This window comes from Lycorma delicatula, chromosome 11 (genome assembly GCF_047948215.1).
Source record: "Lycorma delicatula isolate Av1 chromosome 11, ASM4794821v1, whole genome shotgun sequence".
NCBI classification, from domain to species: Eukaryota; Metazoa; Arthropoda; class Insecta; order Hemiptera; family Fulgoridae; genus Lycorma; species Lycorma delicatula.
In genome coordinates, this window is record NC_134465.1 from 16,150,732 (window position 1) to 16,178,331 (window position 27,600).

The window sequence follows — 27,600 nt, forward strand, 5'->3', positions numbered from 1 at the left end:
CAGATTTTAACGGAAATATCCATTTTGACCATTCCTGAATACATTTTGATTGGTTTTGAGATGATGTCTGTATGTATGTATCTCGCATAACTCAAAAACAATTAGCCATAGGATGTTGAAATTTTGGATTTAGGACTACTGTAACATCTAGTTAGCACATCCTGTATTTATTGCAATAGACTGAACCAAAAGTGTCCAAAAAAGCCAAAAATCCAAAATTTTGGATTTTGTACTTTTTCTTAACTGCAGTTCTAAGCTCTCATTGAGAGCTTTTTAACGATATATCATAAGTGGTAATTATTTTCATTGGTTCTAGAGTTATAACCAAATAAAGTTTTAATTACTGAAATATTTGGATCTTATAAGGGGAAGCACATCAATTCAAATCTGACTTCTTTTTTTTTTACCTTTTTTTTAATTTAAATAAAATGATTTATTAATAATTATTAACCCCTGATTGTAAAAAATGTTTTAATAAATAATTCAATAAAGAAAAAAAAAGTATGAAAAAATATCAGAAGTTATTAACAAAATAAAATTTGATGTTCTTTTCATTTTAAAAAAATGTGTATGTGTTTTTTAATAGGCATACAAGGAAGTCATGCAGTGTCCACATCAGATTTTTAAATGACCACAAAAAAAGAGAGAGGTTCTCCGTTCAGCCTAAATATACCTTTTTTATGAAATTTTAAGAATTATTTTTCAATGTGCATTGATTTCAATAATTCTTTTTACTCAAATAAAAAAGGAACGCTTTTTGTGGTTTCAAAGTAACTTTCTACCAGATAATTTAAATGGAATAAAGATTCATTTAATTTATCTAGAAAATTTGAAAGTATTTTTTTGTATATCATCATTATTATGTATTATTGAATTATTATAACCCGATGTATGTTAATATATACTTAATATGGGTATTTTCAATTGAAAATATAAAACAATTGAAAGATATCTTTACAAAAAAAATATTTTAAACAAGAAAAGTAGATTTAAAAAACAATTTAAAACTTTATATAAAAAATAAATTTTTGATTCCAAACACTAACTTGAATAACCCAAGTACAGAGTTACAAAGTAAATGAAATGACAACTTATTATTTTTTTTTTATATTCCAAAAGCAGTTTCATGGGATCCAGCATCATCAGTTTGTATATAAGATATATTTATATAAAATTGCATATCAAACATAAAAAGATTAAAATATTAAAATTACAATCATATATACAAAAACATATAAAGTCAATTAAATAAAATAACTACATATATATAAATATGACGTCATAATTAAAAGTTAAAAGTAAAATTGAAATTTAAATTTGAAATTGAAATTTAAAAAATAAAATAAATAGAAAATTTGTACTATGTAATCTAGCTAGCCAATGTTACATTACTATATATATATATATATATATATATATATACACTTATTTCTGGATTCCAAAGTATCAGTAGTAGTTTTCTTACAAGTTTTTTCTGCACTTTTTATCTTATTTTTACTTAGACATTTCCTGTTTTTATATAGGCAGTCTTATTTTTGTTCTTTTATTTTAGTGTCTAACCTTATTTTAAATAAAGATAAAATCAGATTTATTAATTGTCCAAAAAATATAAAAATATTAGTAATGTTTTAGTTATGACTTTTTGAAGTCAATACCATAATAAGAGCTGTTGATCAATTTTAATGTGGTGTTTGCTTCAAAAAGTTTATAATTAAAAACGTAAAAAACTTTCATTTTAAAATAATTTTCATTAAGTTAGGCTTATTTTTTAAATATGAATTTTTAATGCTTTACATGCTCACATTTATTTCATGCTTTTCTTTACCTCACTTTCGTTCCACGGATAACGTTTTGATCCGTGGTGTAGTACACATGCATAGTAGATAGGTATTCACTAACGATTCATTTGTTCAAATGGTTTATACTTCTCGAACGATTAATTTGATTGAACAATTTATACTTCGTTACATGAACAATTTTTCTAAAATTATATGTGTTTTGGGAATAATAAAAAAAAATTTCTTTCCCATAAAAAAGGTGCGTGGATTTGTTTGTTTGTTTGATGTGTGTGCTCATTTTTATTTTAGCTGCTTTTGGCACTGAGCAGACCACACAGTAAGAGAGTTTTTAGTCCTGTCCCATACAGTCATAAGAGTACCGTACTTTATGGCTTCATATGATCCAGAAAACTTCTATTACGGTCTTCTTTTTCAATACATGCCATATCGTTCTGAACAAGAATTATTTGAAGGATTCAATTCTTCAAGAGAAGCATTTCTAGCTCGTGAAGTAACTTTGAAAGAGACTAGTAGACTGATGGAAACCTATTGTGAACATGATAGGCACCTTGAAAATGCATTTAATCAGGTATATGCATTTGAGAATCTAGATGCAGAGCCAGCTAAATTCGAACAAGAAGAGAAAAAAATTATAAAATGATGCGTGTACGACGATCAGTTACAACAAGCATGCCGAGCAATGAATATTGGTCAGCGAGAAGTATTCCACAATATATCACTCGAAATATTTGTATCCAACTAGAAGGAAGTGATTAATTAGTTGTATTTAAGTATATTATAGAAATTAATTTCTCAAAATTTGATAATATTTAATTTTTATTTTATAATCCTAAAATTAATGAAATTATACTAAAAACATTGTAATTATATGTATGATATGTAAAATATATATAAAACTTACTTTGCTATTACTAATAAACTAGTGTTGTTTCATAAAAATTTCATTTACTGTAACTAAAAAGTATAAAATAAAAAAAAAAAACATTTTTACAAACTTGCTTTTTCAGTAAAAACTGAAATTCAAAAAAATATATATATATTTAAACCTTGTAATAAAAATTAAAAATCCATATTTTCAAAAGTAAAAGACTTCTGAAACATTAAGTTTAGCATATGAAATAATTCAATTCAATTCGAGAAAAAAAATGATTCAAACAATGGATTACCTGCTAAACATAATTAAAAGATAATTTTGTTTTCAACAAAATCATACATATAACGTTGTTTTATTTTCGCATGACCACAATGAAAAGGATGGGGCGCTCTTTCATATTCAATATCTACATAAATTCTTTAAATATGACAAAGGTTTTCATTGTGGTCTTGGAATAGACAACTTTATATATATAATTTTGTAGAAAACAAAATAATATATTTGCTCTTTACTGGGTATTCATTGTTTTGATCATTTTTTTCTCGAATTGAATTAATTCATGTGCTAAACTTAATTTTTCAGTAGTTCTTTACGTTTGAAAATATTTTTTTTTACGTTTTAGTATGATTTTAAATATTTTTTTTTTGAAGTTCAGTTTTTTATAGAAAAGCATGTTAAAAAATTTTTTTTTTATTTTATCTGGACTTTGGTACTTAATTGTCTTAAATCTCTCATTTGAGTGACATCACAATTATTATGTATATTCATTAAGAGACAACATAATATAGTATTAAACAAAAGGTTGGCTATAATGCCCTATTTGGATTGCTTTAATAGGATATATGTAAATTGCAAAGCGTAATGTTTTCATTGCTTGCCATTTTTCATTTAGTGTGCAACAGTCTTTAGAGTTTGCTTTAAAAAGGTTCTTTCGAATTTAATAAAACATTTATTATTAATGGTTTTATTTTGTAGATATTCTTATTTAAATACTTCAAGGAAGCTAAAAATAAGTTGTTAGATATTTTATTATTCATAAGCATGAATAATATACATATATATATATATATATATAAGAAAAAAAATGTTTAAATAAACATAATTTATCAGAAATTACATATCATACTTTGTGCCGTGAATGAGAATGGTTATGTTGTTAGTCTAGTCTTTATGATTTTGTATAATAATTCTTGTTCATAGTAATCTTATCAAATTCACACAGTAAAAATTATCTTTAAAACTTTTGAAATATTAGGAATGGTATTTTATTGCCATATATATATATATAAATAAATAATATATATATATATATATATAATGTATAAAATGATGTACAAGTAGACAGGAGAAAAAATATTACTGTATTGGTGATAACATGTCAAACGATTGCTATAGAAGAAATGAAAATATTTTGTTTTGTAGATTTTTTGTTTGTTTATGTATTACAGTGATTTATTTAGTTAAATATAGAAGTATTCAATGTAATAAAACTCTATTAATCTCTGTGGAAGATTGATAGCATCTCAACCTTCACATAGAAAATATTGGATTTTGATCTCATAATTTTTCACTTGCAAACACATTCCATTTTTGTACGCTAGCTTTTAAATTATAAAAAAATTGAAAACAAATTAATTTTAATATTGTATAAAATTGTTCTTCAAAATTTTAGCTTTAAGGCTATGCTTAGATATGCTGAGTATTATTCATACCCGCACTGGAGAAGCTGCTTATAATTTCATTCCTAAATACCTTCAAAAAGATTAATTTCATATAATTGAAAGCACTGAAAACACTCCTCATACTCTATTATAATTTTTATAGTTAAAATTAAAATCAGTAATTTGTTCTACGAAGTCAATCGCCCAGTCTTCTGACTTCTTCCTCGATGGCAATAATCTTGCACTGTAAAAACCACTATGAGTATTCCCACTGCTGTCTACTTTTCATAGAGCTCAGATGTACCACTATCATACTATAATCTGCTTACTCTGATAAGGAATTTTAAGGAGGAAAGAAATTCACTCAAATGAAGAGGTTGTTGATGCTATGCGAGATTGGGTTCATGTGTAACCATAAGAATTCTTCTCTTTTGGAATCTAGAAACTTCGTGAGCAGTAGAACAACTATATTGCAGTTTCTAGTAACAGCACCGAGTCATATTATTGAAGTCAGTAAATTAATTTTAGCTATAGAATTGCCGTTTGTGTTTGAATTTCCTTGTAATTGCTTCCATAACATTTATTAGAAACTTATAAAAAAATTGTTCTTATCTGGTATTTTTGGTAATTGAATCACAGGTAATCAGGGCTTTTTATAGTTGTAAAATGTAATTTTAAGGTAAACTAAATTCAGTTTTGATTTAAGAAGAGTAGTTAATTATATTACTTTGTGTAATAGGACCAAAGAAGGTAGAAAGATCTGCATTGTCTATCATTCTTGTATGTTTTTCCAGAACTAGCCAATATTCCCACAGATATCCAACCAAAAAAATAAATGCATCTGTTTCATTTAAATTAGTGATCTATGCGAACTGTTTTATTAGATGTGGCGTTGGTCTCTGACAATTTATATAAACTTATTATTTATTCTTCTGATTGCAGCTCTCGTTACCTGAGATGCCCCTAATGATGCAAAGCAATTAAGTATGTGACGGTTTGTAGTTCATTTTTTCCCCAAAGTAAAAAAAAAAAGTATTTTGTATAAATTTAATTACTTAAGATTGTAATTTTAGTATAGTTCAAGAAATTTAATTGTAATTTGTTGAGTATTACTTTGTTGATTTTTCCATGAAATTTTGAAAGTGAGTTATTTTGCATCGTTTTAAAAAGAAGAGGATGGCTGTATTTCTGATTGTAGACGCTCATAAATAACATGAAAATAAATTTAATATGATTTTCTAATATTTTGAAATATTACATAAGTTCTTGACAAATAAAGACAAAATTTTTGGAAAGAAGATAGAGAATTTTTTGAATTCCAGAAGATCGTATCGTATTTTGTTACTCTGAAAGATTAATAATAAAATATCAAAACTATCAAGAAATAAAATTGATTTCATGAAATGGAAATTAAAGTTGTTGGCCTTTCGATAATAATATGATTAGTATAATGAAATTTCTTGTTTTATAATCTAAATTTCTCATTATCCAAGCTATGATTTAAAACAAAAAAATTTAAAGTAAACATTTTTTCAAGTAAAACAAATTTTGTCTTATTTAAATGTTTTTTATTTTTTTTCAGCTGATCTTCACATTTTTGTTTTATGGATGTCTGTGCAGTTTTTTTTTCTTAATGATTATATTATATTAAACATTTATGATTTCAGGTGCCTTTGAGTCATCATATGCATCACCTTAATGGAAACAAAAAGCACAGACCTATAAAGGAGGAGGTAACATTTTTTTATATATATAGAATTATATGTAATATGTATATATGTATTTCTCAAATATCTCTATATATGGGAGATTAATCATATTGATTTTTTTTAAAATTTGATAAGGGGGATATTTTATGAAAACTGATATCACAAAAAAACCAATTTCAATTTTCTTAAGAGGCATTTTAGAGACAACTTTATTAAAGCAAATTTGTTACCTACAATGCATTTATAAATAATAAAAAAAACTTTTTCAAAAAATCAATCCCTACCTCTTTTTGAAAGCTTATAATTCATATATACAGCTATAAATAAATGTCTACAATTTTTTTAAAATTATAGATCCTGGACCTATACTGTAGCTTTTTGAAAATTTTATTTTTTTTTTATTTTTGCCTTTACTGAAGGGGGGTATTAGATTTAGAGAGAAATTTATTTAAACAAATTTGTTAAGCTTAACCTATAGATAAATATTTTTAGAAAAAAATGTCTTAAAATTTATTATCCTACCTCTAAAAAATATATATTCTGTTTTTTGGCCCTTAACTCTTTTAATTTCTATTGTTAATAGCCAGGAAAGTGCAATACTCATGGAATATTTTCCCAGCTGTACATGCACACGTGCGCACACACAAATCCATAATTATTAAGACGTCATTTCAGAACAGCTTAAAATTTTTTTTCAATTTGCATTTCTTCCAAATTATTTGATTTTGGCTACGATTATACTTTGGTTTTATAGCATTTCAAAAGCATATCATGGATTGCTGCCTCTCGTGAAATGTTTTTTACTCGCACATAAAATATTAAATGCCATAAACCAAAACGACTGGGTGACCTAATATGAATATGAATAGCTGCTTCCAGAAATAACACAACTATTGTCAGGAATAACAAGCATTCCTTGTCAGGCTTATAATAAAAGTGAGAAATGAAGTGTTTTCTCATTGCCTTCTTTACAAAAAAAACAAAAAACAACCTTACTAGTGACACCTACTACACCTTTGCACTGTTTATCACAAGGATTGGTTGTACAGTGAACTGTACTTACTCTTCGAGAAAGCTCTGACTAGCCTTAAGTATCTCATCGCATTTGGTGTATCCACATCCATTAAAACGACTTGGTTTAATAGAAAAAAATAAATATACCTCTTAAATTATGAAACGATGTACTATATCACTGCTTCAAATCATAAGGAAAGCTTGTTAACCGTTTGGTAATTGTAGAATATTAGAATCTTAGAAAAAAATTGATGAAATCCAGATTTAATCTCCAACAAGTTGGACAATTTTGAACTATTGTATGAAAAATGTTGAATATGTCAATAACTTTTTCCAGTATTATTTTTATCATGAAGGTTGTGAAGTAAAATACCATGTTGTTTGTTTCGATTTTTAATTTAACTTTAGGTGTAGATATCGGTGCAAAGTAAGAGTGATTTCAAAATGTGGCTGATAAACTGATCATCTTGTCTGCAAAGCTGAAACTTAATTTGATTGCAATTGTTTTGAGGTTAGCAAAGTTTCGTCTTAAGAATTAGAAAAAAGATGTGTTATTTATTTTGGTAACTGACATATGATCCTTGTGAAATCGGATGACTAATCTATTATAAAATTACTGGGCTTTAATTAATTTATAGTTGTTTTTGTGGTATTTTGAGTTAATTTCGTTTTGATTTTTATTTATTTTTATAAGTTGGGAGTGAGAAAAATTATAACTGTATAACCTGTCCTACAGTTATAATTCAATAAATTTAAATGATACTGAGTGGTGTATGTAGTAAATTAAAATTGTTAACAATATTTTATGAGTTTATGTTAAAATGTGCTACCTTAGCTAAAAATGAGTCATTAATTAAACAAAAATTGTGCCATATCCACACAAAACTATTTTTTCTTTTCGCAGTATAATATTTCTTTGTATAAACATGGACTGTATTATGTTTCCATTGTCACTTTTAATAATTTACATAAAGACCTGAAAGATCTATAGTCCAATTTATTTAAAATTACAAGATTTCTCTTTAACAAAAATTATTATTGTCAACAATTTTTAAATAATGTTAGTTAACGTGAACGTAAATTTTCTTAAAGTAATATCTGTGTAATTATTTTATTGTATGCAGATTTTATTTATTTATCAAGTCGTTCGGTAGAATGACGTCGGCGAGAGTTTGTCCACACCGAAAGACTTATTTACTCTGACCAACTCGCAAATGACATTTTGGAATGTTTAAAATTGTTTAAAATATTAAAAAAAAACATAATTTTGATGAATAAAGACACATATAATCACAGAAATAGATATTCTTAATGAATCTAGGTTTTTCGATACATATGTGATAATCTCCGTAATTTCACGTTTTTTAATTTGAAAATGTGAAATTTTTGTTCTTGAAACCCTGATTTTTTTTTTCTTCCAACCCGTTTACGAATCGCGTCGCTAGATAGCAGTACTTACTAGTACTAGGAAGCTTATAAAACTTGATAATGTATACTTCAAATAATAAAATTTAAAAGAAAATAACTACAGCTTGTTTTAATAGTAAATACTCTTATGTAAATGAAAATACTGAAGATGAAACAATTTTTTAAGTCCCATCACTTCATTAAAAAAAAAAAAAAATAAAAGCATTATTTTACCAGAGATTATACCAGTTTTATTAAGAAAGGAATAAATAAAACAGATATAAATTGGTAAAATTTTTATTAAAAACTATTTAGAATTTTTATTTACATTTAGAACTATTTGGTGGCGGCTGGGGTCATATTTTGAAAAGTTGTATTTATGTTCCGATTTGGCTCATACTCAGAATATGTATTAGCTACGCGAAAAGAAATATTTTCGCAAAATTGAACCCGCTGGGTGGCGCTACAGTCGTGATATTTTGAATAATTATACATATAATGAATATTTATGTGTGTATACACACATACATTACATATACATACACATGTATACATATATATATGTTTATACAAACATATATATTATTTATTTATTGCTTTATATTTTATAGAGTTAATATTCAACTTTTTTACCCTTTGAAACCTGTATTTTTTGATAATTTTGTGTCAACACTATTAAAACATTTTTTTGAATAATATTGAACCGTTTTCACATTATTATTGATTGCTCAAATCAATGAAAATTTTTTTTTTTGTCTTCAGTCATTTGACTGGTTTGATGCAGCTCTCCAAGATTCCCTATCTAGTGCTAGTCGTTTCATTTCAGTATACCCTCTACATCCTACATCCCTAACAATTTGTTTTACATATTCCAAACGTGGCCTGCCTACATCCCTACACAATTTTTCCCTTCTACCTGTCCTTCCAATATTAAAGCGACTATTCCAGGATGCCTTAGTATGTGGCCTATAAGTCTGTCTCTTCTTTTAACTATATTTTTCCGAATGATTCTTGCTTCATCTATTTGCCGCAATACCTCTTCATTTGTCACTTTATCCACCCATCTGATTTTTAACATTCTCCTATAGCACCACATTTCAAAAGCTTCTAACCTTTTCTTCTCAGAAACTCTGATTGTCCAAGTTTCACTTCCATATAAAGCGACACTCCAAACATACACTTTCAAAAATCTTTTCCTGACATTTAAATTAATTTTTGATGTAAACAAATTATATTTCTTACTGAAGGCTCGTTTAGCTTGTGCTATTCGGCATTTTATATCGCTCCTGCTTCGTCAATCTTTAGTAATTCTACTTCCCAAATAACAAAATTCTTCTACCTCCATAATCTTTTCTCCTCCTATTTTCACATTCAATGGTCCATCTTTGTTATTTCTACTACATTTCATTACTTTTGTTTTGTTCTTGTTTATTTTCATGCGATAGTTCTTGCATAGGACTTCATCTATGCCGTTCATTGTTTCTTCTAAATCCTTTTTACTCTCGGCTAGAATTACTATATCATCAGCAAATCGTAGCATCTTTATCTTTTCACCTTGTACTGTTACTCCGAATCTAAATTGTTCTTTAATATCATTAACTGCTAGTTCCATGTAAAGATTAAAAAGTAACGGAGATAGGGAACATCCTTGTCGGACTTCCTTTCTTATTACAGCTTCTTTCTTATGTTTTTCGATTATTACTGTTGCTGTTTGGTTCCTGTACATGTTAGCAATTGTTCTTCTATCTCTGTATTTGAACCCTAATTTTTTTTAAATGCTGAACATTTTATTCCAGCCTACGTTATCGAATGCCTTTTCTAGGTCTATAAACGCCAAGTATGTGGGTTTGTTTTTCTTTAATCTTCCTTCTACTATTAATCTGAGGCCTAAAATTGCTTCCCTTGTCCCTATACTTTTCCTGAAACCAAATTGGTCTTCTCCTATCACTTCCTCCACTCTCCTCTCAATTCTTCTGTATAGAATTCTAGTTAAGATTTTTGATGCATGACTAGTTAAACTAATTGTTCTGTATTCTTCACATTTATCTGCCCCTGCTTTCTTTGGTATCATGACTATAACACTTTTTTTGAAGTCTGACGGAAATTCCCCTTTTTCATAAATATTACACACCAGTTTGTATAATCTATCAATCGCTTCCTCACCTACACTGCGCAGTAATTCTACAGGTATTCCGTCTATTCCAGGAGCCTTTCTGCCATTTAGATCTTTTAATGCTCTCTTAAATTCAGATCTCAGTATTGTTTCTCCCATTTCATCCTCCTCAACTTCCTCTTCTTCCTCTATAACACCATTTTTTAATTCATTTCCTCCGTATAATTCTTCAATATATTCCACCCATCTATCGACTTTACCTTTCGTATTATATATTGGTGTACCATCTTTGTTTAACACATTATTAGATTTTAATTTATGTACCCCAAAATTTTCCTTAATTTTCCTGTATGCTCCGTCTATTTTACCAATGTTCATTTCTCTTTCCACTTCTGAACACTTTTCTTTAATCCACTCTTCTTTCGCCAGTTTGCACTTCCTGTTTAGCTTTTCTTAATTGCCGATAGTTCCTTTCACTTTCTTCATCACTAGCACTCTTATATTTTCTACGTTCATCCATCAGCTGCAATATATCGTCTGAAACCCAAGGTTTTCTACCAGTTCTCTTTATTCCGCCTAAGTTTGCTTCTGCTGATTTAAAAATTTCCTTTTTAACATTCTCCCATTCTTCTTCTACATTTTCTACCTTATCATTTTTACTCAGACCTCTTGCGATGTCCTCCTCAAAAATCTTCTTTACCTCCTCTTCCTCAAGCTTCTCTAAATTCCACCGATTCATCTGACACCTTTTCTTCAGGTTTTTAAACCCCGATCTACATTTCTTCTACTGTATAAATAATCTTTTTATTCTCATTAGAGATAATAATCAGAATTCATATGTTATATAGATTATTACAGATCTATTTTGGTAGTCTTCAGTACCATACCTATGCTACTCCATGAATAAAATAGAGGAGCTGCCCTAGCATTTGCCTGGATCTTTCAAGCTCAGTCTTAATCAGAGCAGCATCACAAAATATACAATCATAGAATAAAAAATAAAAATGATTGAAGTTTACATCAGTTGTTTAAATATATTCTTAAATTAATATTAAGCCAAACATAAAAAGATATTAATTAGAAAAATACTAAAAAAAATTCAGAAAATTATCTTGAGTATTAGCTTCAGGTATTAATGAAAATTATATGAGTGTACAAAATGTACACATTGAATTAAAATGTAAAAAAAATATTTTTTTCATTTTTCAATTAAGCATTAAGAATTCATTGGCAGAATAATATTGTTTTAGCAAAATTTGAATTTGTAAATAAATTGAGGAAAGATTTTTTAAATGGTTTGGAAATTTATTATAACTCATAAACAGAAGTGTTGAGTTGAGTTAGATGAAAACAGGCCTATTGCACTTACCCACCGGGTTGGTCTAGAGGTTAATGCGTCTTCCCAAATCAGCTGATTTGGAAGTCGAGAGTTATAGCGTTCAAGTCCTAGTAAAGCCAGTTATTTTTACATGGATTTGAATACTAGATCGTGGATACCGGTGTTCTTTGGTGGTTGGGTTTCAATTAACTACACATCTCAGGAATGGTCGAACTGAGAATGTATAAGACTACACTTCATTTACACTCATACATATCATCCTCATTCATCCTCTGAAGAATTATCTAAAAGGTAGTTACCGGAGGCTAAACAGGAAAGAAAGAAGGCCTATTGCACTAGCAGGTTGGTCTAGCGGTGAAAGCGTCTTCCCAAACCAGTTGATTTGGGAGTCGAGAGTTCCAGCATTCAAGTCCTAGTAAAGTCAGTTATTTTTGTACAGATTTGAATACTAGATCGTGGATACTGGTGTTCTTTGGTAGTTGGGCTTCAATTAATCATGCATCTCAGGAACAGTCAACCTGCGACTGTTCAAGACTAAACGTCATTTACATTCATACGTATCATCCTCATTCATCCTCTGAAGTAATACTGTACAGTGATTCCAGAGGGTAAACAGAAAAAGAGGTAGGCCTACTGGATGGCACAGTAGAGCCAGATAGTTATTTTTTTTAAGGATAAGTAAAAATTCTTTTTAGCAAAGATTGCATATTCATAAATATAAACACAAGGAAAAGTTTAACATTTTTAATTTTCTAAATATCAATGTATAGATTCACACTTACAGATGCAGAACAATAATCTGACAACTCAATTTTGTATTTATAAACTCAATCTGACTTTTCGAGGGAGCCCAAAGAGATAATATTATACTTTAGATAGAAATATATTTGAGCATAATTAATATTCAATAATTGTGACAATGTAAGCATTTCATTTTAGCGCTTTAAAGCAAAACAGTACGGTTTGATCATCCCAAGAGAAATTTCCATTTAAAAAATCACTCATAAATTATCTTTTATGGGCAACAGAAATATTATGATGATTTTTCCCCTGATTTCCAGCAATTGCATGGACATTCTATCCATCCAATCAGTAATTTTCCATCTATCTGAGAAGCAAAATGAAACAGTTTTATCCATATATAAAGTAAGATAATTACAATTTGTCTAGTGAATAAATTTTGAATTTTACTTCCTTTTTCCAGATTGAAATGTTTTCCAGAAATATTTTCATTTTGGAATAATTAGATTGAAATAAATAAATTTTCTTGTGTTTTGTATTCATATAAATTAGTAAATTATATTTATTTCATTTTTTCAGATTCCAATAGAAGTCTATAAAAAATTAAGCAAAATACAGAATTTGAAACAATTACATGAACAGTTTAATATTACTGATGGTAGGAATAAAGATCATACGAATTACGGAAAATTTATATTTGGTATGTCATTTTTCAATATTTTTAAAGTGACCAATGAAGTTCGTTATTAAGTAATTTATTTTAAATAAAATGAAGATTTGTTGTAGTGTCAAAAAGGAAATAAGTCTTTGTTAATTTTTCCCTATGAAGCAACTATCTTTTTCAGCGGTCTTAAGTTTATTTTAAAAAGCCATCAATGTACGGTGTTACAATGGTATTGAAAGAACCAATAGAACTTTAGGAAACACTGGAAATAAAGATTCATACAAAAATGAATATGATAATAACAGTATATCCATTTTGTATTATTATCATCTTTATTTTGAACTTTAATGCCTAAGAATGTGCTTCCTGTTAATCTGTAGGTTTTTAAGTAAGGAACCATTTTATAAAGATTAATTTAGTTCGGTTATTGTATTTGTAGCTTATTCCATTACAAAGTTACACTGTAATGTGTTCTTTGGGAAGTTGTATAAAATCACAGAAAGGTTCAATAATATTAATTTTTCCCATTCATTTAACTGAATTAAAATTTTTAATGAAGCTTAGTCTTCATATAAGAATAACAAATATAAACTTTTAGATATGCTGCGAGTCCTTACCAATACCAATTGGGGTGCCGATTAGTCGTGTATGTTGCATTTTTACTATTACTGTTTGGTTTAGTTGTGTCTATTTCATTACTGTTTAGATTATGGTTGTGTCCCCTACTTTTCAGCGCATAATACTGTACTTACAATGCTAGATGCTGTACATCATGCTTTCCTTAGGCTTGCTACAGGTGTCTTTAGATCAAGTCTTGTTGAAAGCATCCTTGTTGACTGCGGTGAGCCATCACTTTGGGATAGATGGAACCAGGTACTAGCATCTTATTTTACCTGCCTTAAGGGACAGCCAAATCACCTGGTTTTTGAAGCAGTTCTTGGAAAAACTTATTTTCGAAGATATGAGGACTGTATATGTTATCCTGCACATGTAGGTATTCATACCTGATAATTACTGCACCTTATGATTGTTAATACACCTTCTATTTTTCCTACTTATCTGCATTCATATCCTCCGTGAACAGTCAACCTTATAAATTTTATGTTTGACTTCACAAAATACAATAAAGAATCAACACCACCTATTTTCTTTCAGCAAATGTTTCACCATATTCTCTCCAAGACAAACCCGGACGCAGTGGTATACACAGGTAATTGAAACAGACTAATACTGTTGGATGCACATTTATTGTTAATGACTGAATCTATATGTTTGGTCTACCTGGTATTACAAGAGTCTTACTGTTGAACTATATACTGTAAATAAGGTTTTGAATATCATTAATCCTAAGTACCATAATATCCTTATTTGAAGAGACTCATGTAGTGCTCTCCAAGCCTTAGGATGCCTGGAATAAAAATTTTCTATCGTCACCGAAATCTACAATGCAATCGTCAAATTGAACCATCACAACACACAAGTGAGTTTCTGCTGGATCCCTAGCCACGTGGGGATTCTGGGTAATGAATGTCCAGATTCCACCGCCAAAAATGCATGTAGTTAACCATCCTTCACTACCCGTGTTACTACATCTGACTTTATTAAATGTATGAAACTGTATAATATATTCTGACTGATATTTACTTTGTGAATTATTTCTTCTATACTGTATTTCTGTACATTGTTAGTTTTGTAAATTGGATGAGATTAAATCAAAGGTAATTTATCTAATACCATAATTATATCATTTCTCAAGCAGTATACAGTGGCTTACATCAGGGGTTCTGAAACCTTTTACCTTGCGCTCCCCTTTATGGTGTATTTTGAACCCAAGTCATCCCTTGCAGACAATATCATTTCTTCACCAATAGTGTGAGACTTTTTATTTTGAGTGATTTTATGGGAAACCTGATAAGATGCCAATAGAGCTTTAGAAGGTACACTTGTAATATTGGAAAACACTTTCTTTGTACATTTCTCACCGTTTATTTTTCATTCAAAAAACTCTCCAGGTATTTTACAAGATCTGTGTGTTTTGTACCTCTGACGTACCTCTAGCTTGATTATCCCCAATTATTTTCACCCATGCTTTCATGCACATTTACTTACTTTCTGAATGGAACCAGAGTAAGAATTATCACTGTTTTGTTTGTTTAGTGCAATGTCAGTATATAGGCCATCAAGAATGCTGAATCTATTTTCTGTAGTAATTATATTTTGCAAATTTTAATAAGCTAAACCTTTAAATACATTATATTATTTCTTCCCATCTTTTACTGTTTCATATGTTAATTTGTTTTATAAAATTAATGTCTTCACGTATTTACTTTAATATTACTTCAGCAGTTATATTTTAAATAATTAATATGAACTTCTAAATATTATGAATCACATATATTTTTTTGTATTATAATTATTTTTGCATTTTGTATTTTGTATAATGATCAATTTTATATGACTGATTTCTCTTATTACATCCAGGCAAATATTGGGGATTCTTTCTATCCTTGGAGTAGCTTATTTACCTAATTCCTGATGCAATCTGTATAATGTGTTGTTATTATGTACTGATCAGAACACAAGCTTTCTTAATTTATTGACCTTTTCTACATTATTATGTTTTTTAACAAACTTCAACAAGGCAAGGAAGTTTGACCTATGTTTTTTTTTGAAATCTTATTCTTTATCGAATGGTTTTAATGTTTCTTCTTTTATTTCTAATAGAAATTTCTTAAAACAAACTTAGTATAGCCTTTTACCAAATAACTTTATTGTGAGATTTTCTTATATGAAAAAAATATCACGGTCAGTGTAAACAATGTGAAGGTTTTTTTATTTATATTTCTTACCATAATCATTTATTGTTACAACATAATGATATATAGCCAGGGATCATTCAAAATAATTTCGCATAAAAATTCTAGAAAATTAATTGGAAAAATTAATGTAAAAAATAATACATTTTCTTACATTCCGCACTTTCATTGCCGAGCATGAGCTACATTGTTTCTTTGCAATTTTTTCTTGTTTTTATTAATGTGCAGGTTTCTCCCCTTTCCATTTGTTTCAGATGCTTTAGTATGGTTAGCATTTATTGCTTGCCTATTTGTATTTGGAATAAATATAACTAAAATATATACTTTTACACATCAAAAAATTAGCATAACTTAAAAACTGCTCGAAGAAACAAAAATCAATACTTACTACATATTCTTGAATAAATACCGTAAAAATAAGTGAACTTCAAAAAACTTTGAAGTTATAGTTAAATGAAAAGTCAGTTACGATTGCTTTTAATTTCATGTGAACTTCAAAAATTTAAATTCAAACAAGAAATTGAAAAACAATCTTTTACATTCTTTTAAATTCATTTTATATATATATATATATATATAATTTTTTTTTTTTAATTAATTTTTTTGTTTAATTCGTCTTGGAATGAGTCATTGAATTTACTGTTATTTCTATTTTGGGATATATTATTATTTTTCCGTGATCTTTAGGTGATGTGATTTTGTTGACTAGTCTATGAATTGTGATTACAAAGCTTTATGTTAAAAATAAACGTTGATTTTCACTTATTAGCAAATTAAAAAAAATTACCAGAGAGCAAGAAATATGATATCTTTGTATTATTATTATTACTATTACTACTATAATATCATAAAATTCACTGAATAATTAGGAAAAGAATGTTTTTTTTTTACGCGTTTAGTTAAAACATGGTAGTTATGTTAATTAACTGTAAAAACGTATGTACAAGTTTACCTTCACTCTAAAAATACATAAATTAATCTGATTATTTGTCAGGTTAGTAAATCCTGTTTTAAGAATTTTTATTGGGCTGGTGTACATTATTTTAAATATTTTATTATTATGTAATAAAGTTTTCTGTTTGTAACTAATACATAAACAATGGACATTTGTTTATTCAGTTTGATTTTGATTTATTGTGTTTTATTTGTTGGTTTTTTTTAACTTTTATAATGCAAGTGGAATTTATTAATACTTATTATTATTATTATTTTTTTTTTATTAAATCATTAATTTGAAGGTTGGGAATCATAGCTAATTTAGTGGAACTGTACCCAATATTGTAAAAATCTCAGTTGATTTACGACTATCAATTAATTAACCTTGATTTCTCATAATTATTTTTATCTTGTTATGTAATATCAAATAAATTTTATTTTTAAATGTAAGGTTTAGAAATTAAATTAATGACATAATTAATTGCTATTCAAGAGATTTATGGAAACTAGCTGAAATGGTTTCTTTAGTGGTTTTTTTAATTCTCTTGAATAGCAAGTAATTTAATTATGTTTATCAAACGTAATTTTTAATTTGTTTATTATTATTAACAAAGAACTGAGGAATTAATAATAGATCTTAAGAAAATAAAACAAACATAAAAAAGATGGAGTATAAAAAATTAATCGCATGAGATAAATGAATAAAAAAGGTGTCACAAAGTGAAAAATACTGCAAACTCTATTGAGTTCAGATAGAATACTTAAGATTTTAGCATTTTCTAATTTTATTGATTTCAACCGTATTATTTTACAGAATTCCACAGATTAAGCCGATTGAATTTTTGCATTGATACCACTCAATATCTGCAGTAAACCAGAATGCCTTAACTGTTGCATTTCAGATATCTAAATGAAACATCCTGCATGACATGATATTCCATTTGTTTACCTGGTGTGTCAGAAGTGTAAATGATAAAAGATAACTTCTTTATAGAAAACATTTTACTAGGTAAAAGGCTGCTTGTGAACTGATTCAGGAATTCTGTTTCTTGTTCATTGGCTGCACAAAAAGCCTAATAGCCGAATTGCTTATTAAGTAAAGGTAGGGTATCATAAAATATAACATCATTTATTATAAAATGTTATGCTATAAATATAATATCATAAAATTATATACATGGTAAAATAATTGAGATTAGACATTATTTCCACTTTATTAAGAAACTATTTTAGTAAGGTATTTTATATACTTTTATTCAGATTTAAATAATCAAAAATGTAGATTATTAACAATATTCTTTTTAAATGATACTCTTTTCTACAATGCTTTCTAGTTAAAAATGCCAGTAGAAAACCCGTATTGTTTGGTGCAAATGGAGAGGATGATTTTATATTAGCTGATAGGAGTGGTGGATATATTGTTGAAAGTAAGTACGATTGATATTTTATTATATAAATAATAAATAACAAACTTGAAAAAAAAAATAGTTAAATAGTTGCATAAATATGTCACCTAAAAACCTATTTTTCATATCATTCTGCTCATTACAGCAGAATATTTTTCAAATTACGGAAGAGAAAAAATATCATTCACACCCAATATCTAAAACAATAGCTACTACCTATAGAAAATTATATTTTTATAAATTTAAACTTTTTTAGGATATCAAAATAAGTTGTACAGTGATTTGATTTTTTAAGTAATAGGTTTATAAGGTATAAAAATTTAGTGCAAAAATTATTACAGCTGGTTTTTGTACCACAATTTATCTGTCATTTGTAAGTACTAATTGGTTATTATTTGTATTTTACATATTTTAAGCTTATTTGTCTTATTAAGTATTTATATGCTAAAAATGAAATGAGTCCCTGCTGAACTATTTGCATACATCCATCCAGCCATTTACCCAGCAGAATTGATTTGATCAAAATAGAATTTCTGCATCGTATCATCATCATTAGTGTCGCAGTCGGGTTTGATTTTTATTAATTCCATTAAACATACACTTTGAAGAAGGTGGCAAGGTTACTGGACCGCTACTGCAGATAATAAACTTCAACACGTCAAAGATTTGGTATTACCATGGGACTTTTCATGCAGAAAGATTCACTGAGAGGAAGTAGTCCTGTGCCAATTGCAGTGAGAACATACTGGAGCTACTCCTGGATACTGATGTCAGCGGAGAGTGCACCACTGTGCATCTGTTGCATCTGCTGCTAGACTGTGCACCACATCCTTGTAGACTGCATGTTATGCAGCTTTACATCACAAATCTAAATTGCTGAGGGACATATGGTGTGTCCTAGGAAATGACAAGAATGTACTAGATCAGGTATTATTACTTCTAAAAAAATTTGATGTACTTAATAACATTTAACATGTCATAAATTATATTATTTTGTATTCACATTACATGTGTCATACTAATTGTTGCATTTTTTTACTATTTCAATTTTATTCCTTTCATTATCTTAGCTTTCATCATAATTTTAACCCTATTTTACCAATATTTTAATATCCCAGCAGGAGCCTTTTGTTATTATTCTGTCCTGGACGATGATAACATGAAAGCATTTATCGCTAAAAAAAAGAAAAGTTGGGTTTGAAGGTAAGCTGGGTATTTTCAGAATCTGTTGCATTAACATAAAATATATCTCTCTTTGTGGTTATCTGTTTTATGACAACAATAGAACCAGTTAAAGATGGCACAATATACATCATAACCCAAAAATAGTCCAGTCACTTTCAAGGATAATGAAAATCCAAACTTGTTAGTATGTGAAAAATCAGTTCATTTTGATTTACAGATTTTTAACATAATATTTTTAGATGTACTGTATAATGTTATTTTTCGTCAGTAAATGTTTTGCCATTAATCACTGTAATTGTCATTTGATTTCATAATAGGTATTAATTTAATTATGCAGTGCTGTATAATATTTTTTGATTTAATTTTTTAGGCACAAATGCAATAAAACCTAAACCAGCATACTGTAAGCCTGAATTGACTGTTATACCGATTAATAAATCGACTGATACTACAACGACTGTGTTATTTCCAAGTTGTATTAGAATCGAACGCTGTAGTGGATGTTGTGTTTCAGACGCACTCAGTTGCCAACCAGTGGAAACAAAAACAGTTAATTATGAGGTATGAATTTTTTCTTCACTTGTTTGGTTTTTTTACACTGATTCTTGTTTTAATCAATGTTCTAATCATCCTTCTTCTCCTATGATATAACTTCATTTTCTGTTCATTTAATTTTTTCAGATCTGCTGTTTACCTGAGTCTATAGACTTTCTTTTTTCCTTTTTCTTTGGGACTGTGTTTCACATCTTAGGTAAATTAAAAAAAAAAAAAAACCTTAATAAGGCTTTCTTCAAGTCTTATTCCATTATAACTTCTTTTTTTTTCTTTAAACCAGGTGTACATAAAAGAATATCGAGATTTTAATTTGTTATATCTCTTGGATGAAGTGTACAGTGTTGATTTAAGGCTAGAATCAATGAGCAAAAAGGACAGTTTTAGTTATGTCCATGGCCATAGATTGATTCCCTATCTTTCTGCTTGACAGATTCACTAGCAAAGACGGCGGACTTTTGAATAGAAAATTTTCTATGCTTTGCTAATGTTAATCGGCAGTTACAGTTTAACATACGTTCTATAGAAAATTTAATTGCAATCCTCTGAATGACAATACCATTCATTGGTAACATGATCAGATGTCTGTGTAAAGGGAAGAGTATGGGTTATTCAAGGGTGTTTGAAGAAAATGTTGAATGTGTCTGAATGTTGAATGAGGGTCTTTCCTACAGTCCTAAAAAAAATCTGTCATGAAAGCTAGCCACAGATCTAGCAATTCCAGTGATGACTGTGTGGAATGTTTTAGAGAAACACTTACGTATGCATCTGCACTGTTTACAGCTGTTTCAGACTTTGAAGTCTACTGACTAAGCTGTGCATGCCAACTTCACAATTGAAATGTTGCAGCATCAAGTTGATGACTTTCTTGATCGTATTGTGTGTAGTGATAAGTCAACATTTTATCTAAGTAGGAAAGTTAACACACATAATTTCTGTATCTGGTAGTCAGAAAATCCTTATGAATTCTTACAATGTGTGAAAGACTCCTCAAAATAAATGTTTTCTTTGCTATATTCTGACAGCAAGTTTATGATCTTTTCTTTTTTGCTGAAGCAAACATAACAGGAATAACTTATTTGGGTATTTGCGTACATGACTTTTTCTTTAACTGTAAGATGGACAGAGATGAAACTTGTTTGTGGGGCCTCCAAGGTCAATCAATCTGACAACATGTGGATTTTATGAAGTATCTTGTGTATATGCCCTGGTACCTACTGATCTATGTGTAAAATTTTTACTCCTGTTTTCGATTATACTAAAAGACTGTAGTTTTTGAACTACTCATAGGAGATCTGAATACAATTTTACTTTCTTAGCAGCTTTCTAATATTTAATATGACTGATTGCAGCAAAAGTGTTTGTAAACTCTTTCTGGAAAATTGAGCAATTTTCATATTATTTAAAACATCATCTTTCAGGAGAGATGGTCGACCATTATGCTTTCCGTCATTAACATACCTTTCTCTAGAAAATAGTTTTCTAACCTATTAATTGATATTTTCTTTGATTGAGAAACACAAACAAATTTTGTTTGAATTGATTCTTTCACATATAGCCTTGTTACAAGATGTTGTTGAAGAATTAATGCTCATTGTTCTAGAAAGAACAACATTATGATCACAAATCACATAACATATTACAATACTTTACACATCTCACAGTGAGTACACTCATACTACAAGATATATAATGGACAAGTTACTGCTATAAATCTCACATTATATTACTTGCTAGAAAAAATTATACTATCCATTTAAAACTGGTTAATGGTATATCTGTACCATTTTACTGTTCAGTTTTAACTTCTATCGGTTTATTGAGTCCTATCTTTATTACTCGAACATCCTCATCTTTAATTACTAAAAAACCAGTGAAGGCATATGGCCTCAGTGGTTTACATAATTCATGGAGATTTATGTGCTCAGATTGTTGAATGTGAGCTCAAAATCACAACTGAAACCTCTCTTGTCTTAAGTACAGAATACAGGCAAAAGCCATCAAAATAACTTGCATTGAAAATATTAGTTTTTTATTTCTTGCGATATTAGTATTTGTAATTTTACTGTTCTGTATGTAATTTAAAATTATATTTGTCATTCAGTCCTCTCCTCAAATCAATTCTCAATGTAAATAAATAAATTTTTATTCTGACGGTATAAGACAAATTATAATTATAATATAAAAAATAGTTGTGATTAAGTCCATATTAATTAAATACAAAGACATGAAATAGTTAAGATAAATGTATTAAAAATAAAAAATGAGTACAAAATAATTCTCGGTTCAGAAGCTATTGAAAATTATTTTGAGCATTATGTACACATTGAATGGGATGAAAATAAATCATGTTTTGTTTTTTAATTAGTATTATTTAAAAATTCATCGATACAGTAATACGGTTAACATAAAAGAAAATCTTTTAATTGTATTTTAAATAATCGATGAATAGACTTTTCAGATGGTTAAAAATAGCAAGGCAATTATAATAAGACCCTACCTCATAAGCTAAAATATTGTGTTGAGTTTTGTAGGGTTACTGTATTTTGAAACTTAGAAACGAGAACACCATACAGATCATTTTGTACCAGTCCCTATGTAACTTTTGACACATAGAATTCACACAATTGTCTATGATAAAAATATTTAGCTTCAATCAATTAATGTAAAGTAACTTATTTCATTATTTGATATAATAAACTTGGAATGCATAAAAACTACAACAATACAATTAATTAACTGTGGAATCAGATTCCAGTTACTACAAATGTGAGTTTTCAACACATCTATTCTCATCCTAACAGTGAATATCTCAGCCAATCAGGGCTTGATGCTAAAATGCTTATCTTGGTGAAGAAAGCACCTGGTTGGGACCATAGCCACCTAGGCTGCTATTCTATCTGTACATTTATAACAGCATCAGATCCCCTCAGCCATCCTCTGCAGGGCTTAAGGAAGCCAGCAACTGTGTTTCATTCCCTTTCAGTTTTTCAATTAACTTGCAGATCAAAACCAAAATTGATCCTCACATGCTAACTACTTTAATACGTTCAGCTTCATACCTAAAATGTCAGCAAACATATAAGACATGGTGTACATTACCAATGATCCTACACTCCAGACACAAGCCTTAATAATCAAACCAAATCTGGCTAACCTTTTTCGAAAAGCACCATGTCTTGAAAGAATCTGTATAATATCCTGATTGGGTGAAATCCTCCTAACTACTCACATCAGGAAAGTACCATGTTTGTATCAGATGATTCAGTCCACCTTACCTACCATAGATGGAAACCTATTTCTTTTATGCATCAGATCGAGGTGAACTGCTTTCCTAACACTGAAGAAGCAGAACAAACATATTGAGAGTACTCCTTGAATTGAAGATTCTCATCAAGGATAACACCTAGATACTTTGGCAGAGAGACATATGTAATTCGATGACCTGTCATTGATACATGAAATCATCGTTTATCAGCTAGTCTGCTCTTGAGCAATATCATTGTTGTTCTCTGGGCTAAACACCGTCTTACATTCAAAACTTCACAGCTGGAGTATCTTGCAAGCCTGGGCTGCTCTAAATTCGATCTCATTCCTCAAATATCTTTTAACCAGCAAAACCCATCATCCACATATGTGATGACATGGCATCCATTGGATAACTTAACCGCATCAAAGAATTGAATTCAACAACCCAGAGTAGTGGTCTTAATACACTACCCTGCCGACAACTTTTAGATAGCGTTTTTTGTATGTCTGAGATGCCATCTTGAAAACATCTTGATTGCTGAAGAACTGGGAATCTTCTTGTAAGTCTTTCAATTGCTGTGAATAATCAAAGACCTCCCTTTTTTAGTCTATCAAACATAGTGTTGCAGTTGTCACCTACAACATATCATCTGCTTAGAAGACCGTGATTACAAAAAGTTTCACTGATGTAAACAGCTATATCTGCTATATCTTTTCATTTGGTTGAGCTTGCACTACAAGTAACTTTATTTGCAGTCCGTCATTTTCATAGTCGAAGTACAGGATCATTAATGGAAATACCTTGACTGTGCCGTGGTTACTTGCATTCGTAGATATACCGCAGAATCGGCTTACAAAGATTTACCTAACAAAGATTGCCTTACAAAGATTTAATTAGTTGCTTTACTGAATGAGCTAACAATGAGTTAACGACTGCTTCTGTTTTCATAAAAACTTGATTTTTTTTTTTTAAGCTATTTCAGAATCATTAGACACTTCTCTAAGTAATTTAGATATGCAGTCCATGGACTTGCTGTTGCGATGCACTACAATGTGGAAAGCAAGCATGCTTTCTGCAGCACATTCACTTTTGTCAAGTTTGTTACTAGATTTCACAAAATATTTAGTCAATTTTTTGAAAGAACTCACTGCCCTTCTAACATTGTTTTTTTGGACTTATATGAATTTCCAAATCCCCACTTCTTTTGTCAGATATTGAGACATATGTCCCTGGAGTACAGATCATGCATTCTGCTTCGCATTCCACACAACCGGAATGAAAACAGTGGAGTTTTTCTTCAGTTCATCTACGAATTTGCTTTTTCTCCTTGGAATTATTTCCTTGAATAATACCATAAAAAGTGAAGGGAAAAATCATAACTTATAAAGGAAGATGTTTGGTAAGCCTAGTTATACGAAAACAGTCCCATCTTCAGGTTTGGTAAAAGTGGATATTGTTATTGTTTAAGAATAAGTGACCATTATTTTTAGCAAAGATTGCACATTCATAAATTTAAACGCAAGGATAATTAAACATATTTAACTTTCTAAGTACAGATGTACTCGATTCATAACACCAGATAATGATCTGATAGTCCGTTTTGTGTTTTAAAAACTCATTCTGACTTTTGAGGGAGCCCCAAGTGATGGCAAGCTTAATTTGGGAATATATATAGGCATATATTATCTTATAAATTATTATTTTCCAATCATAATTTAGGATTCATTAATTTACGTTACGAATTTATTGAGGAGAGGATTGAATGATAAATATAATTTTAAATCTTATACGGAGCAGCAAAAGTAAAAATATTTAATAATGATAACAAGCTTAGCATTTTAGACGCTTTAGAGCACAGTACTGCTTAATTTTGTTATGACAAAATCAATTTGATCATCCCAAAGGAGCTTATGATCTAATAAAATTACCAGAAATTTAGTTTAGTGGGCATCAGAAATACTGTCGTGTCATTAATAGGAATTCTGTCTACCCAGTCAACAATGTTACATCTACCTCAGAAGCACAATGCAACAATTTTATCTGTATTTAAAGTTAGATGGATACAATCCCATCGGTGAATAATATTTTGAGCTGCGATTGTAGAATTTTCAATTTCTTTTAAATAATTATTTTCAGATATAGATACAGTTATGAAATCTATTAAAAAGGGTTACAATTAATTGTTTTATAATTTTGTTGTAGGTCATTAACCCTTCCACTGCCGGGTTCTTAAAATCCAAACTATCTGGCTGTGCGGGGTTTTCAGTAGGTGTATTTTCTATACTTAAAAAATGAATTGTACTCAAAAATTTAGATACCTATTACATGACATTGTTTGTGAAAATATTCCTGTTGAAATCAGATGGTTTGGTTCTGTTCATCAGCATAGGAAGGGCCAAAAAACATACAGTTCATTAGCAGTTACATTAGTTCACTGCTTGAATCTTGAATTTAGAGTTAGTGTGATTTCAGAAGAAATTTTTTATGTATTTGTTTCATTTGCAGTAAATTCTAATTGTAACAACTGTAAAAAAAAATCAAATTCAGTTAAATCATCAGAAAATATATCATCAGTTATTCCACCGCGTGAATTGTCAAAATTGAAAACTATTGGATTATGTTAATCAGCTGATCATTCTAAATCAATGGAAAAGTGAATTTTACTAGCAGTACTAGTCTTCATAATTTCTACACTAGATCTTTTTTTATTTATCTCAGTAATGAGATCCCTAACATCAATTTCTTGTTTTTTACAAGGTTATATTTCTTCATCATTATCACTTTTCAATTTCCCCAAAGTAAATTTCTATGTCACTTTCATTTACTTCTGAATCAGAACACAACAAAAAATGAATTTCACGTTCACAGTACAATTTACTGCAACTAGAATGGTTTGAATTCATAACAAAACAATTATAAACACAACGCAAACAGTAAATGTAAGGATTACAGTACAAAGGATAGCATGAGGTAGAACATCCATTCAAATTTAATTGATTTCATCTTTTTATAAAATATTATGAACAGATTAACTGAAAAAAAATGTTGGCAACACTTTTAGGTGCGTATTCAATACATTTTTAAATAATATGAATGCATCCAGGAATGGCACAGCAGGTTTGAGATTGAAATCATATATTTACGGGTTTTGTCCACCAAGACAAAATAGCTTAAATGTAATAAAACGGGTTTGGCCGTGAATAGGTTAATAAAGAATAAAAAAAACCAAGTTACCAGGTGCACTTAGTGAGGCACTCCTCATTCTATATTTTGAAGCGAGGACTTAAATTTTACTTGTGAATTCTTACCAAAAGATGAAATTTCAACTACTTGTTTACATTCGGTCTGGTATGACATTAACCGATTGTAAGTGGATGAGTGATACCACAGGTACTAAGTTTTTAATCATTGAGATTACAAAAAATTGAAAATGTAATCTTTTTGTTTTATATAGAATTTAAAATATTTGTATTATACAGTGTTTTTAAAATCTCAAAACTTGAGATATAAATTTTTATATAAAAATAACAAAATGGCAGACAGGGGAAAAACGAAGGAGAAATTCTCATTTTTCCTAAGGATATGTTTTGTTTAGTTTTACAAGTAGAATCTGAAAAAGTATAGCCAGCCCACCATTTTAGAAACACTTTGTTTTAAATTTTATATTATCATAAGATGAAATTTAACTACTTTTTTATAGTAATTTATAACTTACAACTTGTAGTTAATAAGCAACAAATTGTAAATAGCTCCTCTCATGTGACAGCTACTAAGTTTACTAAATACGTTAACTAATAATACCTTATTGTATCATGACAGATAATTCATATTAGATACATTAATTTATCTTAGATGCAGTGGTGTACCTAAAATAACTATAATTAATAATTTTTTAACTTTTACCAAGATATTTTTGTAACATTTGAAACAGCCAGGAAGTTATGTCCTATTTCTTAAACTAAATTATGCTTAACAAATCAGTTCCCATTTTTCACTGAAGTGAAACATCTGAGTGGAGTTTAATGCATGTTGTTGGCATTTGTTAGTGTCTTGTACATCTGCTTAAAATAATAAATCTTCCAACTCAAAATTTTGTATTTCTGTATATGTAGTAAGAATATGAAGCATTTCTAG

The 27,600-nt window shown here is 28.9% G+C and overlaps 1 protein-coding gene across 1 annotated transcript in view; it reads left to right on the forward strand.

Moving 5' to 3' along the window:
* The window catches only part of LOC142332402 (uncharacterized), a 42,300-nt gene that overhangs the window by 7,794 nt on the left and 6,906 nt on the right, over positions 1–27,600 (forward strand). Inside the window, exons 2-5 of the mRNA XM_075378830.1 lie at positions 6,002–6,067; positions 13,237–13,357; positions 18,408–18,500; positions 20,035–20,225. Coding sequence (XP_075234945.1) covers positions 6,002–6,067; positions 13,237–13,357; positions 18,408–18,500; positions 20,035–20,225 — 471 coding nt within the window. The remainder of the gene's footprint in view (positions 1–6,001; positions 6,068–13,236; positions 13,358–18,407; positions 18,501–20,034; positions 20,226–27,600) is intronic.